Raw genomic sequence first — 16,574 nt, 5'->3', positions numbered from 1 at the left:
GACCGGATTGCATTGACTAAATTCTCATGGAACAAACTTACCAGCTTTCTCTATTGCGCTCACCCTTTCAGCAAAGTTCGAACTCACATTTTAGACACACCACAACAAAACAATGCTTGTTGCATAATATGCAATTTGTACATAATTAAGTGTTCTTGATTTATGGCCATGGTAAAAAATCAGAGCTGATAACAGGAAATCAGATGTGCAGTTCTGTTTCTCTGTATTGGAGTTATTTGTTATTCTGTAAGGGGCAGCATTCTGTAATACTTTCCACAGAAACCAAATGAAAACTAAGCTCTCTCTTTGAATGTTATTTTGTTGTTGTTGTTGTTGTTTTGTTTGCTTCCAGCGTATGCATTTGTTTTCTAAAAGATTTAGGAAATTCCTAATTAATTAATTAACTTATTAATTAATTAATTCTGCTGTCTTATAGCCATCAGAAGTTCACATTAGACCCCCACCTGAAAAACACTGATGTTCATGGTTAAATAATTTATTATATTTCGATTCTTCACTGGCATAAAGAAGCACAAAAAGCTTCTATTAACTTCTCCCCACGCAGTGTCAAAAAAAAAAAAAAAAAAGGAAAGAAAAGAAAAAGGCTTAACGTACAAAATACAGATTTTTCTACTGCTCCTATGTATGTGTATCCTATGTATGCTTTTATTTTTTTATATAGGTACCCACAATTAATGTTCTGCTCTTATGTGAACTTTGCTTTTAATAGTCTCATTCAGTGCTACCAAATAATTTTTCCTTTTTTTAATCCCATTGAGTGTGAGTGACATGTAGCAAACAGAAATATTTCACAGACACCATCTTGGTGATTTACTTTTCATGCAAATGGGGCATTTTGGTTTCAAAATGATCCATGACTATTCTGTACACTTCTAAAAAAATATCTGTAATTGAAAGACACTGAAATTCTGTTGGGCCGTTGCCTGATAGAGCTTTCATTTGGCTTTTCAGTAGTAAATTCTTTGTTAAACTATTCATATCTATAACATACCTAGTACCTCATTTTATTTTTGGATGGATCTGACCTAATGTTAAAAATACAATTTGTTAAAGAGCGAAATACACTGTTTTCTTCAAGCTGCTTATCCTACCTATTTCTATTATGAATATATTTTATCTTACAAAAAGTCTTTGTTCAGGTAAAGTGGAATTGTGTTCTGTCATTATATTACTGAGATAGAAATAGATTAAAAGATTCATCTCATTCTTAACATAGCAGTGCAATAAGTCTATGTCTGAACCCAACCAGAATCCAAATTTTTGGTTCCTAGTTCAATACATCTGATCATCTTTCCCGTTCATTGTGTGAGTGCTACTACTATCAAAACCTTGCAGCGGTATTTCTAATTCAAGAGAAATCTATAGCATACTGAGAGATAATGTAGCTGTGAAGGTATCATAATTATGCACTAAGCTTGATTGAGAATCTTGAGTACAGAGTACAGAAAGAAAAGGAAAGCATGACAGGAATAGAGCAATAGTTGCACTGAGGAAAGATACCAAGACCCAGTGATATGCATCTTGACCCTATTATATCGGGGTTAAAGAGCATAATGAGTATTTTGCAGATCAGAAAAAGAGCTTAAAAAAAAAAAAAAAAGCAATAGAGGCATAACAGTTTTTCCCTTTTCTTCATATGTAATGGTGCTATGCCTCCCTGAAATATAAATACACATGTGAAGGCAAAGTCATTCTATTCGGTATTACATTATTATTTAAAACTTTTTAAGTGTTTTGTTTTATTTTTATTTAGCTGAACACTTGCCACCTGTCACTAAGCAGACTATAGTTATTAAACTGACATTACGGTAGCACTCACATTGACACATGGAATCTTAAGTACCTATACTTCAGTATTAGTACAGTCAACTAAATTACGGACTAATACATGCAAACATCACCAAGCAAACAGCCTTATATCAGTATATGCCTGAATGCTGTCCTAAATAGGAATAGATTTTAACACAGATTTAGTTTTCAATTCTCTGGGCTATAGAGAACAGTGAGAGAATTACATGTAAAATAACTGACTTCTCTACCTTTCAAAATACATTTCTATCTACAAGCATTGTGAAACTGTAGTTTTTAGGGCCAGTTGTTTTTTTCAGTGGTTTGATTCAGTGCATTTTTTCTCAATGGTGGTTTTTGTCTTTCAGACTTGAATCTCCCACAAGATCCTTGGTGATGGAAGCACCCAGGGGAGTGCAAGTCAATGCAGCTGCAGGAGACTTAAAGGCCACGTGTAGGAAAGAACTGCACTTACAGTCTACAGAAGGGGAGGTAAGCTCAGCTGGCTGAAAAATGTTCTCCGTCGTCTCTGCCAAGCATAATACAAATAATGGAAGGGTAGTTTATTCAGCAGCACAGTAAACATCACAAAAAATGTTCTGCATTTGCCTACATTAAAATCATTTTGGTTTGGCATGTTCAGTTACTATTACTTATTTGCTTTTTGCAAATATTTGATTCATTAAATTTCATTCACATTGAAAAAAGTTAAATAGATATAGATAAAAATATTTTTTACTAAATCAGTCAAGAAAAAGGCTACCCAGTCCTCCAGCTTGTCCCTGGGACAGAGATCGCTAAGTGTTGGTGGTAAAATGTTATTTTGGATGAATCTGACAAAGAGAGAGAAGTTTGGATTAATTTGTTCTAATACCTTATTAAACTATGATACAGTGTTTCAACAAATCTGCTCTACATGCTGCTTATGTATTCTTTAACTGTTAATATATCTGAAAGAGAAAGAGTACTTCAATGGACTGTTCACTGTATGGTTTCATCAGTATCAGGATCAACTTGACAAAAGATTTTGTTATAGATTCCTCATGTGTAAACCTATATGAAATCATGAAAACACTGTTGAATTGTGTCACTGTTTTGTTTGCCAATCCATGAATGGTAGAAATGCAGGAAACATGACTCGTATGAGTCCTTTCATCTTCATTCCTTAAAATGATATAAAGACTAAGAAGAAAAAGAAAACACCTGTGCAAGTCTATCAAAGGTTCCCAGTTTCTTATTAGACACTTTGGAGAAATATATAAATTTTTATTGTTCTCAGTGAAACTTGCCAGGTTACTGCACTTTTGGAAAATTGGATGTTTAATGTAAATATCTAACTGTGAATGGAGTTCTTTAGAAATTTTTTGCTTTTTGTTTTCGTATTTTGTATTTTCTACCAAATGTTCCCAGATGCTTTACAAGCTACCCAAATAAGCCTCAACAAACAAAAAGAGCATTCACATCTGTGACGGATAATCCCCTGCAATGCACACTCTTTGCATTGCAGTGTAAACAGGAACATTTTTGCCAATATGCTGCATCAAAGACCTACTTTGATAACAGTTTTCTATTGATGCAAGTACCTGTCCTGCATAATTAAAGCACAATATTTTCCTAATTGACAGTCTCAAATACTTATATATCAAATGCTATATTAAAATACCATATGCTGTATCTTATTTCTGAGTTGCTATAAGAGCTCTTCGCACAATCCCTTGTCTTTACTTACCACCTCTTTAAATAGGAAGTCTCTGTTACTGTTTCCTAAAGTAGCCAAGCTATCATTAAGGAGAACCAAACTCTCTCTCATTGGTAAATTGAGGGAGAAAATTTGATTAAATAAAGGGAAAGTCCTCCTTCACCCTTGTGTTTTCTGTGCACAGTTTTATTGCAGGGGTTCCAGCTTCGCATTCCCCTCCATAAATCCATACCTGGCCCAACCTAGTATGTTTCCTACATTAATTACATTAATTACAAATTTTGTTCACATAGACTTTTTCTAGAATCGATTTCTTTGTTCTTTCTCTTCATGATTCTATGATATTTCCCTTCAGAAAAGTAATACTCAAATGAAAAAGAAAATAACCAGAAAGAAAGACTTTTACTTTCAATTTCCCATGATCTCTGAAGCAATGGTTGTATCTTTAATGTCTTTGTTTAGTACCATGGATCTCTATGTTGCTTTGTACAAACATTTAATCTGGAGATTCATCAGGTATTTTTGCCTGTATCAAAGCTCTGAGTGTATTGCATGACTTCTGATTTTTCTTAAGTATTTACTACAACTCACTGAAAATGTATTTGGAAATAGTGTCCTTTGACCTCAGTTAGTCTTTAACAATAGAAATCCAAGAAAAGTTAAAATGACTATGTTCTGACTGTATTTGTATTATCAAGAACTGGAATTCAGTTAAGTATTAAATTCTTTATGGAAAAAATAATGATAGTATAAAGCAGGCTTTGCTGAACTTCATATTAAAAACATTTTTTATATTCCTGGACATGGTAAGACTGTACATCTATGTGATTTCCAGCATACATGTTAGATTGATAGATTTGAGAAAAGAAGCTACCAACCTTTCCACACCCTTTTCCAAGTAGTTTTTGTCTGAAAACACGTATCTGAGAAAGTTCAAGGTGTCTGACTATCTCTTCACTACTGACAGTTCCAGCAAGATCTTCAAAAGAACAGTCCCCTAAAGAGAGAAATTCCATCCTGAGATCTTACCAATGCCTTCATAGTCTACTGTTTTATCTCTTAACCTGGAGAGGGTCAGAGGAAATTGCAGAAACACTGTGGAAGGCATGTGATAAGCTTCCACAACATCACTGATTGTGCAAGGTTACCATAACCACTTTAGGGTATTACAGCCTGGTGTGAGGAACCTTGTGTAAAAATCTGATGGACAAATGTCTATAACAACATACTGATTGGAGTCAATGCTTGAAGTCTGTTGTGGTTTAGCCCAGCAGGCAGCCAAACACCACACAGCCGTTTGCTCACCCTCCCCCCTCCCTCTCCGGGATGGGGGAGAGAAACGGGAAAGTGAAGTCTGTGAGTTGAGATAAAGACAGTTTATTAAGACAGGGAAAATAATAACAATAATAATAATAGTATTAATAGTAATAATGTGTACGAAATAAGTGATGCACAATGCAATTGCTCACCACCCATTGACCGATGCCCAGCCTATCCCCGAGCAGCCGGCGCCCCCTCCACCCCGGCTAGCCACCCCTATATATTGTTCAGCATGACGTCAGATGGTATGGAATACCCCTTTGGCCAGTTTGGGTCAGCTGTCCTGGGTCTGTCCCCTCCCAGCTCCTGCTGCATCCCTAGCCTGCTCGCTAGCAGGACAGAGAGAGAAGCTGAAAAGTCCTTGGCTTGGTGTAAGCACTGCTCTACAACAATTAAAACGTCAGCATGTTATCAGCGCTCTTCTCATTCTAATCCAAAACATAGCACCCTGCCAGCTACTAGGAGGAAAATTAACTCTGTCCTACCTGAAACCAGGACAAAGTCCAACAGATAACATCACAGATTGGTTGGCAATGTGGAAAAAAATGTAAGGACTTTACCATATCCAATTATTAAGAAAACATTCTAAAACAAAACAAGGTATCTGTGTCAAAAAATAACCTTCATTTTAGCCTGAAAATGTATGCGTTATCAGTTAGGTTTCTTTCATGAAGGAATGAATGTTGTCTTTGTGAACTGGATCTGGATAAATGAACCATATTTGTGCTAAGATACTTTTTCTACTAGAAAAAAATACATTTTTGTATTATTTCCATACTAGTCAAATACTTTAACTTTTCCAAGCTTATTCAATAAGGCATCAGATACACGAACTGATATTTTCCTTCTATAGCATAATTATTACCCTATCATGCCAGGAAATATTTATGTCAAATCTGGAATCAATCAGTTTTAGCCATGTAGAAGAACATTATGAATTTACTTTGGATTAATCTATGAAACATATATTTTCCTTTTACTTAAGAATAACTTCAGAATATTTTTCTGAAGAACATAAATGTTTACAAAATAATTTTCCTGTAGCTTTATTTCTCATGCAGTATAATCTTTGGCCTCCCACATCACAAACTGAAAGCCTGTGAAAGCATTCTCAGTTCTGCTGCTTGATACATTTTCTTTTTATTTACTGCAGTATTATAATAATCCTTTTAGTCATATTATGCATTATAATGCATGATCTCAGACTGAATACTGGGGGCTGTAATTTCTATTCAGATTCTGCTGCCCTTTATAAAGCTCTTGAGCTGCACCCTTGCGAGTCAAGGCATCAGCAGAATCCTTTGATTCAATTATAGCTTGGCATTTAATTGTGAACTATGTATTATTCTATAAATAAACCATAACCAATGGTTTAAAGCAGCAATCATTTACAAGCGAAATGCAATGTAAAGCTCCAGGCTCTAGCTGAATCTATTGGTTCACATAAGAAGAAAAAGAACATTTATTGTCTGGAAATTCAGTATAATGACTGCTAGTTGACTACTGCTTCTTTCACATATAAACACATCGTAAAAGTACAGATCAATTTTAAATTCTGTAGATACTAGATTTTGCTCAACATAAAAATCTGCAGAGCTGTACCTGAAATACATTATGATGTAATGACGACATGCTTAAATGATCATATGATGCTGTTCGCTGATTGGTCCAGCTACTAATTTTAAGGGTTTTTAAATACATCACCCTTTGAAGGCAAAGGCTGTTAACTAGCCTCAGCTCTTCTGAGGGTTGTGCAGCTACTATGTAGTTTTGCAAACAGTTGCCAGGTAAACTAAGCTCTGAATTTTCATCGCATCCCATTGATTAGCAAAGACCAAGTAAATAAAAGGAGAAAGAGGTACTGAGGTTTCTCATTTTCTTATAAACATATTCGTATTAGTAATCCTGTCTGTGACTTTCCTCCTATTTACTTCTTTATCCTCTTTTATTTCTCTGTCAGATTGCACTCGTTCATTGCATGGTTTGTGGATGATATTTGGTTGCTTCTAGCATAATGAGAGTGATCCCTCAGCAAGGCTTATAGCTGTCACGTTAAAGTGAGCAATACTCTTTAACAGAAAAAGTTTACACAAAATCAGTGTACTGGACAAGAGAGAAACCAAGTTTATATTAACAATTTGAGTGCCACTCTAGCATGCACCCATGATTCTTTTGTAGGGGCAACAAACACGTTAATACTAGCTTTCACTATATAATCCTATCCTGTTCTTTTAAGTCCAAAAGATATATTTAATACAGAGATTAACATTTAACAAAAGTTAAATCTTCACTTTTAAATCCAGCCAACAGTACTGTTTTAAAGCTTTGGTTTGGGTGTTTTTCAGTTCTAAAACAGAAAATATATATATATTTAATTAACTAAATAAACTGAAATGGAATTACCTTTCTGCAAGCCATTTGCCATGAATATGGAGGAATGACCAATCAACAGCAACAACATTTCCCAAATTGGTTCATTTCAGCTGAGTTATATTTGCAAAAACAAATTTAAGTGCTTTATATGGATGAAGTGAGTACAATAAGAAATAAGCAATGGTATGCTGTAGAGCTTGAAGATCCAGTTAATTCATAAAAAATGTCTAGCAATTGTGCTGCATTTTGTTTTCAAAGTCCTTTTTTTGTTAGTATTAACCAGTTAACTTGTGACAGCTGTCTGCAAGGAAAGTGATTAGTGAAAAGAAAATTCTCTGTATTTTTTAATAATTAATTTCTATGGAAAGGAGGGTTTTAAGACTTCTATAAAGCTATTTTGACAGGTATTTAAAAATATTAAGATGGCATGTTATTTTTAAACAATATTTAAAAGTTTTTTATGTTTAAGTAAATTTGCGGTAAAAAACTTCATGTTGAAATCTATAATCAAAATGTTCTGAAACTACAAAACCAAATGTGTTTTAATTAACATCACCCATTTTGAACTGCTTGTCCACAAGCAAATTTAGAAGACCAACACCACAAGCAATTTTATTAGAAAGAGAAAAAGTAACAATGAATAATTTATTTTATAAATGAAACATTTTCCCATGAATATCACATTTTAATCTAGTTCTGATTTGCATGGTAATTAATTAATAAGATTTTGTACTCAGTAAACTGAGCACAAATATTTCAAATACATGTCTTTCTCTTTCTGCTTTGGGTATATAAATCACAAAGAAGTCACATCTGTCCCACATAAATCATATAGAAGTCACATCTGTCACATTTAATGAAATTGCAAAGACTTCTAACATCATTTAGATTTTGATTCTGTGAATTGTTGCGTATGAGACAATCATTGACATACCATAAGTGCTGGAGCTTGTAAACTTCTACTGGTCACCATTCACAACAACCCCATTTAATCACCCTTGAAATTGAAAGAATAAATATACTGGAAAGTTGCTGCTTCTGTAGCCACCAGTATAAATTGTAGTGGAGTTATAACTCAAATGATGCAATATACGCAAAACATAAATTCTTCCATTCTCAGAGCAGCTATTATACAATAGTACATTTAACATATATATACATTAGTTTTCAAATCACTTGCAGTTGGCAGTGATTCCAGGAATACTATCAAGTAGGGAACTGGAGCAGCGTTAACAAAAGATGGCTCTGTCGAGGTGTGTCATGTATAATCTTGAAACGGAGAACATTCACTACACCAGACCACACTTTGGCCTAAAGCTCTCCTTTGTCTTCTGGTCAACTGATCATACTTCTGTAGAGAATGCATTTTCAATAAATGGGTTGTACTAGATCTTTTGGCCTTCTCTGAATATTTAGTACATCCAGTTTCATAGTAGTCATCACATTCATTTCAGTGTTTGCCTGTTCCATAATAGAATTAATTGTTAAGACAGTTCATTGTTAATATATGGTTCCAGATATTGTGCCAGCATATGTTTAGACTTAACAGTATATATGCTATCAAGTTAATATTTTAATTTTCCATTAAAAATAATATTTGTTTCTTTTTCTCAAAGTTCTCTTTCAGATTTAATGGAAGGTATTTTAGGTGAATTATTTTTAAACAAATGTCAAAAACACAGGTAACTGTTAGAACAAATGGCCAATATGAACTAAAGTACTGCAGTTTATCCTGCACTTCATCTTCAGCTTGAATTTGAAAACATATCAGCAAATGAAAAATAAGTAGTTAGGAGTCTAGTGACCCAATCTATATAATATTTCTATGTATGCTTCCAATAGCATATGGAGAAGAGCAAAAAGACTAGACAAAAATCTTGCGTTGTTGTAATTCAAATGAATTCTGAAGAGCCTAATAGAATCCAAATGGTTTATGTAGTGAGATCTTATTGCACTGTCTCTTCATACTGTATGATGAACACCAACCTTTCAGCTTTCCTTCTTTCACATTTCCCCCAGTTTCCTGCCATTTCTTACCCACACTAGCTCTCAGTATGCCTTGCAGCTCTCTAACATTATCTGTCTAGTCTGACCATACTTAAATACAGATTTTTTTTCAGCATTTATAAATTCTAGCTCTTTAATTTGGGTGTACTTAAGCTATCATCTCCTCTATTGTGAGGATGGGACCTCCTCTATTGTGAGGTGAGGACCAGGGAGGTGATTGTTCCCCCGTGCTCTGCTCTGGTGAGGCTGCACCTCAAGGACTGTGTTCAGTTTTGGGCCCCTCAAGACAAGAAGGACATTGAGGCCCTGGAGCGTGTCCAGAGAAGGGCTACGAAGCTGGTGAAGGGCCTGGAACACAAGTCCTATGAGGAGCGGCTGAGGGAACTGGGGTTGTTTAGTCTGGAGAAGAGGAGGCTCAGGGGAGGCCTTATTGCTCTCTACAGCTACCTGAAAGGAAGTTGTGGGGAGCTGGGGGTTGGCCTCTTCTCACAGGTAACTAGCAATAGGACTAGAGAGAATGGCCTCAAGTTGCACCAGGGGAGGTTTAGGTTGGAAATTAGAGGACATTTCTTCTCAGAAGGAGTAGTCACGCATTGGAATGGGTTGCCCAGGGAGGTGGTGGAGTCACTGTCCCCAGGGATGTTTAAGAAAAGGTTGGATGTGGTATTTAGAGACATGTCTTTGTGGGTAATATGGGTGGCAGGGGGACAGTTGGACCAGATGATCTTAAAGGTCTTTTCCAACCTTTATGATTCGATGATATAGTCAAGGACCCAGTGGAGAACTTTTATAAGATGTGGCTTGTATGAATATTGGATTCTTTACCTCATGCCTATATTGTGCCTGCTGAAAGTTCTCTCCTTCAATTATTTTATTTTTATTTTTTTGGTAGATATCTATATTTTCTGACTTGTCTTCCTCTCCTTCTCCTTGTCATTGTTCAGATAGGTTAACAGCACAGCCTGATGAGCAGATGACTTCCAAATCTCAGTTAATAAATATCACAGTCGCCTTTGAAGTTCTAAACACTTGCACAAGGCACAGGCTAGGGCTAAGTAGATTTGCCAGGTTAGTTAGTTAGTCTTTGACATTTCTTTGAAGATACATATGCTTGCAGTCTTTTACATGTTCATATCTGCCAGTCAATAGCACTATCATTGCAGAGGCTTCTGCTAATTTGTAGAAATTACTGATTGCAAGCATTCTAAGTAGAGAAACCAAACAGTTGTACATCCTTTGCCATTTCATATAATACACCTTGATACCTTGCTACAACTGTCAACTCTTTTTCCAAAATACAGAACAGGAAATACTAAAATAATGAATATTTCATTCTAACTTCCTTAGAAATAGAAATAAATAGGTTCATTCTTCTGCTTCTTTCTCAACATCTTTGTTTCTCACATACATTACTCCTACGGGACTGATGAAAATCAAAGCCTGTGTGTAAAATGTGCAAGATGAAATTCCTCAAGATTCATATTAGATAGCATAAAATACATGTAAAAAGAGTACAGTTTTTCCATTCCTTTCACACACACTATAGCCTTATTCTGTTCACTATTTTAGTTAATCAGAAATCAGGTCTATTTAAAACAAGTATAATACTAACATCTTTTTCTCATTCTTAAGATACACAAAATAAAGCAGGGATTTAGGATTTCTAAAACTAAAGTATACGGGGGGAATGATCCTGCTAAATGCTCAGCTTTCTGATATGAAACAGCATTTCTCAGAATAGCTGCTGCCTTTTCCATTTTGTACTTTCTCAATCAGTCTCCCACAATGTTTCAAGAATGGATAAAAGTTTTGGTTTTATCCTTTCATATTTATCTGCTGAGGTGTGAGAATCTCAGGAAGAGCATGACGGGTTGGCATAGCCTTGATGTATATGAGGTATTACATAGCTTATCTCCTACCTTTCACAGCACAAAAGATTAGAGAAACACCATGTATACAGGCACTTCCCTTAGCTACTAGCAACAGTGTTCCCTGGGAACGTAACACTCATCATTTTTTTGTCTTGCCACTTCCCTTCTCTTCAAACACCTCATAACAGCAGGCAGAAAAGGGTATGTAGCATAAGTTTTTCTGATGTTGGAAGACATTTCATCCATGAATTTCAGTTTTTAGCAAAAGATAGAAGGAGAGAGGCTATATCCTCAAACATGGATATCTGAAATTCCTTATATAGTGGGCTTCTATGCTGAAATATTTGGATCCCTCCTTAACCAATAGATAGCAATGTCGCATCTGCAAATTTAGTCTTTTATTTTAGTCTTTTATCTGTAAATTTAGTATTTTAACATTGATCTTTTAACCTTGACTGCATATGTACACAGTAGGTTTTAATGCTGCCTTTTAGCCACCTTTATTAACCCTCTTCATCTTGGGCTTTCCCAGGGATTTGCTATAGGAGTCTGTTTAAATTGCACAGCCTTCCCAGCTTTCTGCAAAGGCACGGGGCTTGTCAGACTCACTGCAGCAGATACACCCTCACAAGAAGTCACATCAGTTTCTCTCAGATACTGTACCCCAGATGTTGTGGGATGCTTGCTGGGACAAGATCTTTAAGATACCACTCAAGATTATGGCAGCAGAAAAATCTGAATTTCATCTGTATCACAGTGTGTAATTTGAAAGCACCAATAGAAATGCATGCACAGCTATGCTTGAAAATATAATTTAAATTAAGGAGCAAAATAACTGAGCACTGTATTGCAATGCACAATGGAGCAAGGTCCACTGGATTAAAGCCTTAGAGCAGTACAGTACAGAACATCTGTAATTAGGGGTTGCAGAATTGTAGCTGTCCTGATGTAAGAAAACATATAAGATTAATGAGTTCATAGAATAAAAGATGATAAAGTTCAAAGTGACTGAAAGATTTTGATCTTCTAGCCTGTTCTCTGGCATAACGTCGTCTCTTTTTTTTTTTTTTTTTTGGAATAAATTCGTTTGAATCAAGACACATCTTTTAGAACTCATTTAATTTAGATTTATATATTCCTCAAGCACCATGTTATCACATATATAATGTTCTAACATCTTGTTTTTTTTCTTTTTTCACTTCACAAAAAAAAATAATAATAATAATCTTTTGCTTGCCTTCCATGACATTCTAAGTATATTAGGATTTACTGCAAATCAATGTTAAAAGTCCAAAAGGCTACTCAAGATTATTTTTTTAGAACTATTTGTAAAAGTTATCAAAAGCTGCTGATAAAAAGTATATGCCATTACTGGCTCCTGTTTAATATCTGTTTGAGTTACTGTTGAATTTGAAAGTATTTTAGCGTGTTCTGACATCAGTGTTTGGTCTTTCTCCAAGTACAGAACCATGCTCTGAACACTATTCGGTATAAAAGATATGCTTATACTTACACTGAGCTTACACCGAAGAGTGTTACTGGGTTTTTATTCAATACTCTTGGTAACTCCGCTATTGCTATGATAATAGTGGACTTGTTAACATTTCTTTTATTCCTGGTATGAGAATTGAAAGAGTACTTTTTATTTTCTGTAACTCCACTTGACTGACAATTATGTCTTTTGTTTCCTTGTCACATTTTACCAATTCCTAGTTTCTCGTTTGCTTTCAAATTCTTTGTTTTGCCCATCTGTTATTTTCTTATTACGCTTGCTATAGTTACTTTCACATTTGCTCCTAGCAGAGCTGAATGTTCTTCATAGCAATCTTCTTCTGGGTTGTAATTCCAGTAGGACAATATTAAATTGTTTCCGATGCTGTCCACAGTTCTTCCATCTAAATTATTTCTGCTGGGCTTTTTGACTCCTAATTATTTCAGGTTTATGAAATTGGACTTTAAAAACAACAGTGAGTGTATGCATTCCTTAGTCATATAAATTACAGAACAAAGATATCAGTTTGCTGTACTTCAGTATTGTAATCAATTCCTCTGTCAGTCAGGATAAGAATTAAGAAAGGCATCATGCCAAGCAGTTGTCACCTGTGCCTCATAGATTCTTCCTTCTAGTGTAAATTCCCAGCAATGACAGCATCTTCCTCTGGGGGCAGGAGGCCTTGAAGGAGTTTATATTGTTTTCAGCTACTTTGAGCTTGTCATTTACAGTGCTTCTGCTGTGAATGGTAACATGAGTGTGCACCAGTCATTCTGTAGGATTTTATCCAGCTTCCTCTCCTCAAATTGTTCCCAGCCTGCTGTCCTTCACTTCTCTCCAGCAGGGGTTCAGTAGCGCTTCTGCAATGTTTTCCTGCCATATACCACTGGTTTTATTATAAAATAATGTTTGTTTCCTGTTGGAAACAGCAATGCATGTCATATCGTTCCAGGTTCTTCACATGCACTGCCAACAGTGTGATATAATGGTGTCAAGTTGGCTTTGTTGATTTTCAACACCTTCAGTAGCAAATATTTAAGCAATTCACCTTTTCCTGTTTCATACTGTTATATGCAGGCTTAAAGCCATTTTATTTTGGTTCATAGTCTGTACCTGAGGTAATGACTGATCTGACTTTGGCTCTCATTTACTCCTTCCATAAATAAAAAATGAACTTTAAGCAGCTGGAAGCTTATGTGTTTGTGCCAGTGGAGAACATGCATTTTTTGTGCTTTACTTATCTGATTTCATAATGATGTTTGTTCAAGACCCTGAAAATGTAACATATGTGTAAATATTACAGAACTCAATACAGATAGATGAAAATTACTGGTGTTTACAGTTTAATACTGTCTCTTGTTATTTCCAATGGAAGGAGATTAAAAAAAAAACAGCAACAACATTTTTTAATCATATGCAATGTTCAGAAACAAATGGGAATAGCTTGATGACCTTCTTAATAAGACTTTAACCTGAAATCTTTTTTCCTCCTAATTTAGGTCAAATAAGCTCTTTATTTTGTGTGTATGACTCTGCACCCTTATTTAATTATTCTCAGAATGTAGCTATTGTTAAGCCCCTACAGTTTAGCACAGTTCAGCACATATTTCCTGCTGCTTACAGGAACACACTGGGGAATGTGCTTTAATATCACTTCACACTTATTAAAATACAAACTCTTCCAGAGCAAGGATGTGCTACTGCCATGAATGAATAAATTTTAATCATAAAATGCACAAGTGAGAATTTAACCTGTTCAAGAATATTTTCTAAATGGTTTTGTATGACACTACTTGTATCTGAATAAACATGTTGGGTGAAATATTTGCATATACCGAAGTAGTGAGTATTAATGTGTACACAACTACACTGTTGAAAAACAACAAATATTGACAGCTTATGTATTTGTAAAATGCTGTGACCCTGCCTCAAAGTAAATTCTTTAAAATAGATGTCATGACGCTGAAAGAAATTTACTTATTCCTTTCTTTTCTTTCCTCTTGTAGATATTTTTAAATGCAGATACTATTCGCCTGGGAAATCTACCAGTGGGCTCCTTTTCCTCCTCTTCACCTAGCTCTTCAGCTCCTCGCCAGACTATCTATGAGCTCTGCGCCTGCCCCAATGGTAAACTTTATCTGTCCCCAGCAGGAGCAGGCTCCACATGTCAATCCAGTAGCAACATCTGCTTGTGGAGCTAGAAGGACTCCAATTTCTCCTCACACCAGAATAGCCTTTTGTTACTACCCCTCTGCTTCACAGTTCTGCTCGGTTTCCCTTGTGACAAGTTCGACGCTTCAAATGGCCTGCAGAGCAACTTCTTCCAGTGTAAGCAGGAATACAGCGCTGCCTTCTCTTGTGGTTTGTGTTACCACTCAACGTAGAGATGGGAGTGAGATATTCAGAAATCAATGTATTCTTCATCAGGAAACCTGGAACATAATATCACCTTTTGTCCAAAAGGGAGAATAACACAGGTGCCTTTGCTACATGAAGTGAAGCACATAGTTTTAGATTTTTGCAGGACCTGGATATGAACTGCACATATATATATACAGTACATAAACGAATTTGCCCAGAATCTGATGGTGAAATGAATTGGTTACCCCTGTATGATAAATAACTTTACTGTCTGAAAGCACAATTTTCCATTCATCTTTTTGGATGTAAACTTTTATCCCTGAATTTTAAAATTTTGAAGCATTGTGTGATGCTCGCTTTACTAAACAATTAAATTCAGTAAATGGTTTTTAACACAAAAAGAGACAGAATCCCTCCGTGAGTTTGGTTTCTTTAAAAGTGTGTTGTTACTCTTTGTCTACTAAGTCTAGGGTTTTGTACACTAGGTAAATTTTGAAAGTGCTCAGCAATATTACCTTTCAGAGTTAAAAAGACACCTGCTCTTGTTTGTCAGATCTAAATGGCCTTACATATTAATTTTGTGGCTACTGCATGTGAAGTGATTGCTTTCAGTAGAACATACAGTTTCTGGAAAAGAGCAGGGTAAAGAAGGAAATACTGTTGATGTGGTTTTTGATCAGTGTGTTGCTCTTCACAAGGTAATTATAATTGGCAAATGCAAAAAAAAAATCTTCAAAGGTACATCTTTTCCATTTTCTAGCTATGTCTAACTGCTGCCGTTTGAACACAGTACAAACATTAGTACTAATGCAGTGTGTAAAGCTGAGAAGCAGTGCACTAACAACTGGTACCACATTCATATTCATTATTCTCTTTTGTTTACCATCTGCTGCTAAGGTTTTCAAAGTAATAGTAATAAATATATATAAACACGCATTAAATGACATTCAGTATTAAAATGTACATTGATATTATGCTGACTTCATCAGGTCTGTGTTTAAATTACACAGCCCCATTTGCACTCTGAGCTCACTGCTGACTTCCTTTTCTGACAAGTTTGATGTGGGATTTCTTTCTTGTATCAATGTTCATACTTGTTTAGTTTGTTTGGTAATTGAAATCTTACAAGAAAGCTTTGGTATGCTGCTAGTAGGCTTATCACAACATTGATTAACAAGAGTATCTTGAAACTTGCAGAACCCAGGAATGTAAAACAGTATAAAAATGTTTCCCATTGTGGAAGATGGCTTGATTACATAAGGTAAGTGTGCTTTTTAATACTATTCTTTAAAATACGTCATCTACCATGTAGCTTTAGAGGCTTCTGAATGTAAGACCATCAATGTAATGACAGCTTTTGCAAGGTAACTCTGAAGTCAGGGCAAACAGTGCAAGGTGGATATTTCTACACAGCTTTTTTTTTTTTCTTTTGAGAAAAAAGAAAAAGAGCAAACTAATACTCTGATTACCTTTCTATTTTATTACCACCTCATAAGGTTGATTTTGTTCTCACTTCAGGTGAAATTCACTCCTGTGCAGAAGACCAGCACAAGACGTGTCCACAGCTTGACTGGTGCTTGCCTTTCCATTGGGCCTGTTCAGAGGTGTGAATTTCACTCTGTAGCGAGAATACTCTACTTGC

The 16,574-nt window shown here is 35.5% G+C and overlaps 1 protein-coding gene across 2 annotated transcripts in view; it reads left to right on the top strand.

Annotated features, from left to right (window-relative positions):
• SGCZ (sarcoglycan zeta) overlaps positions 1–15,432 on the top strand; it is a 444,208-nt gene extending 428,776 nt beyond the window's left edge. For both annotated transcript variants that reach the window (XM_040555999.1, XM_040556000.1), the window contains exons 7-8: positions 2,178–2,301; positions 14,578–15,432. In XM_040555999.1, the coding sequence (XP_040411933.1) occupies positions 2,178–2,301; positions 14,578–14,772 (319 nt within the window). In that variant the 3' untranslated portion in view covers positions 14,773–15,432. The remainder of the gene's footprint in view (positions 1–2,177; positions 2,302–14,577) is intronic.
• Positions 15,433–16,574: the final 1,142 nt, after the last annotated feature.

This window comes from Cygnus olor, chromosome 4, assembly GCF_009769625.2.
Source record: "Cygnus olor isolate bCygOlo1 chromosome 4, bCygOlo1.pri.v2, whole genome shotgun sequence".
NCBI lineage: Eukaryota > Metazoa > Chordata > Aves > Anseriformes > Anatidae > Cygnus > Cygnus olor.
Note: the sequence above shows the minus strand (reverse complement) of the source record. Positions and strands in the feature narration are given on the sequence as shown.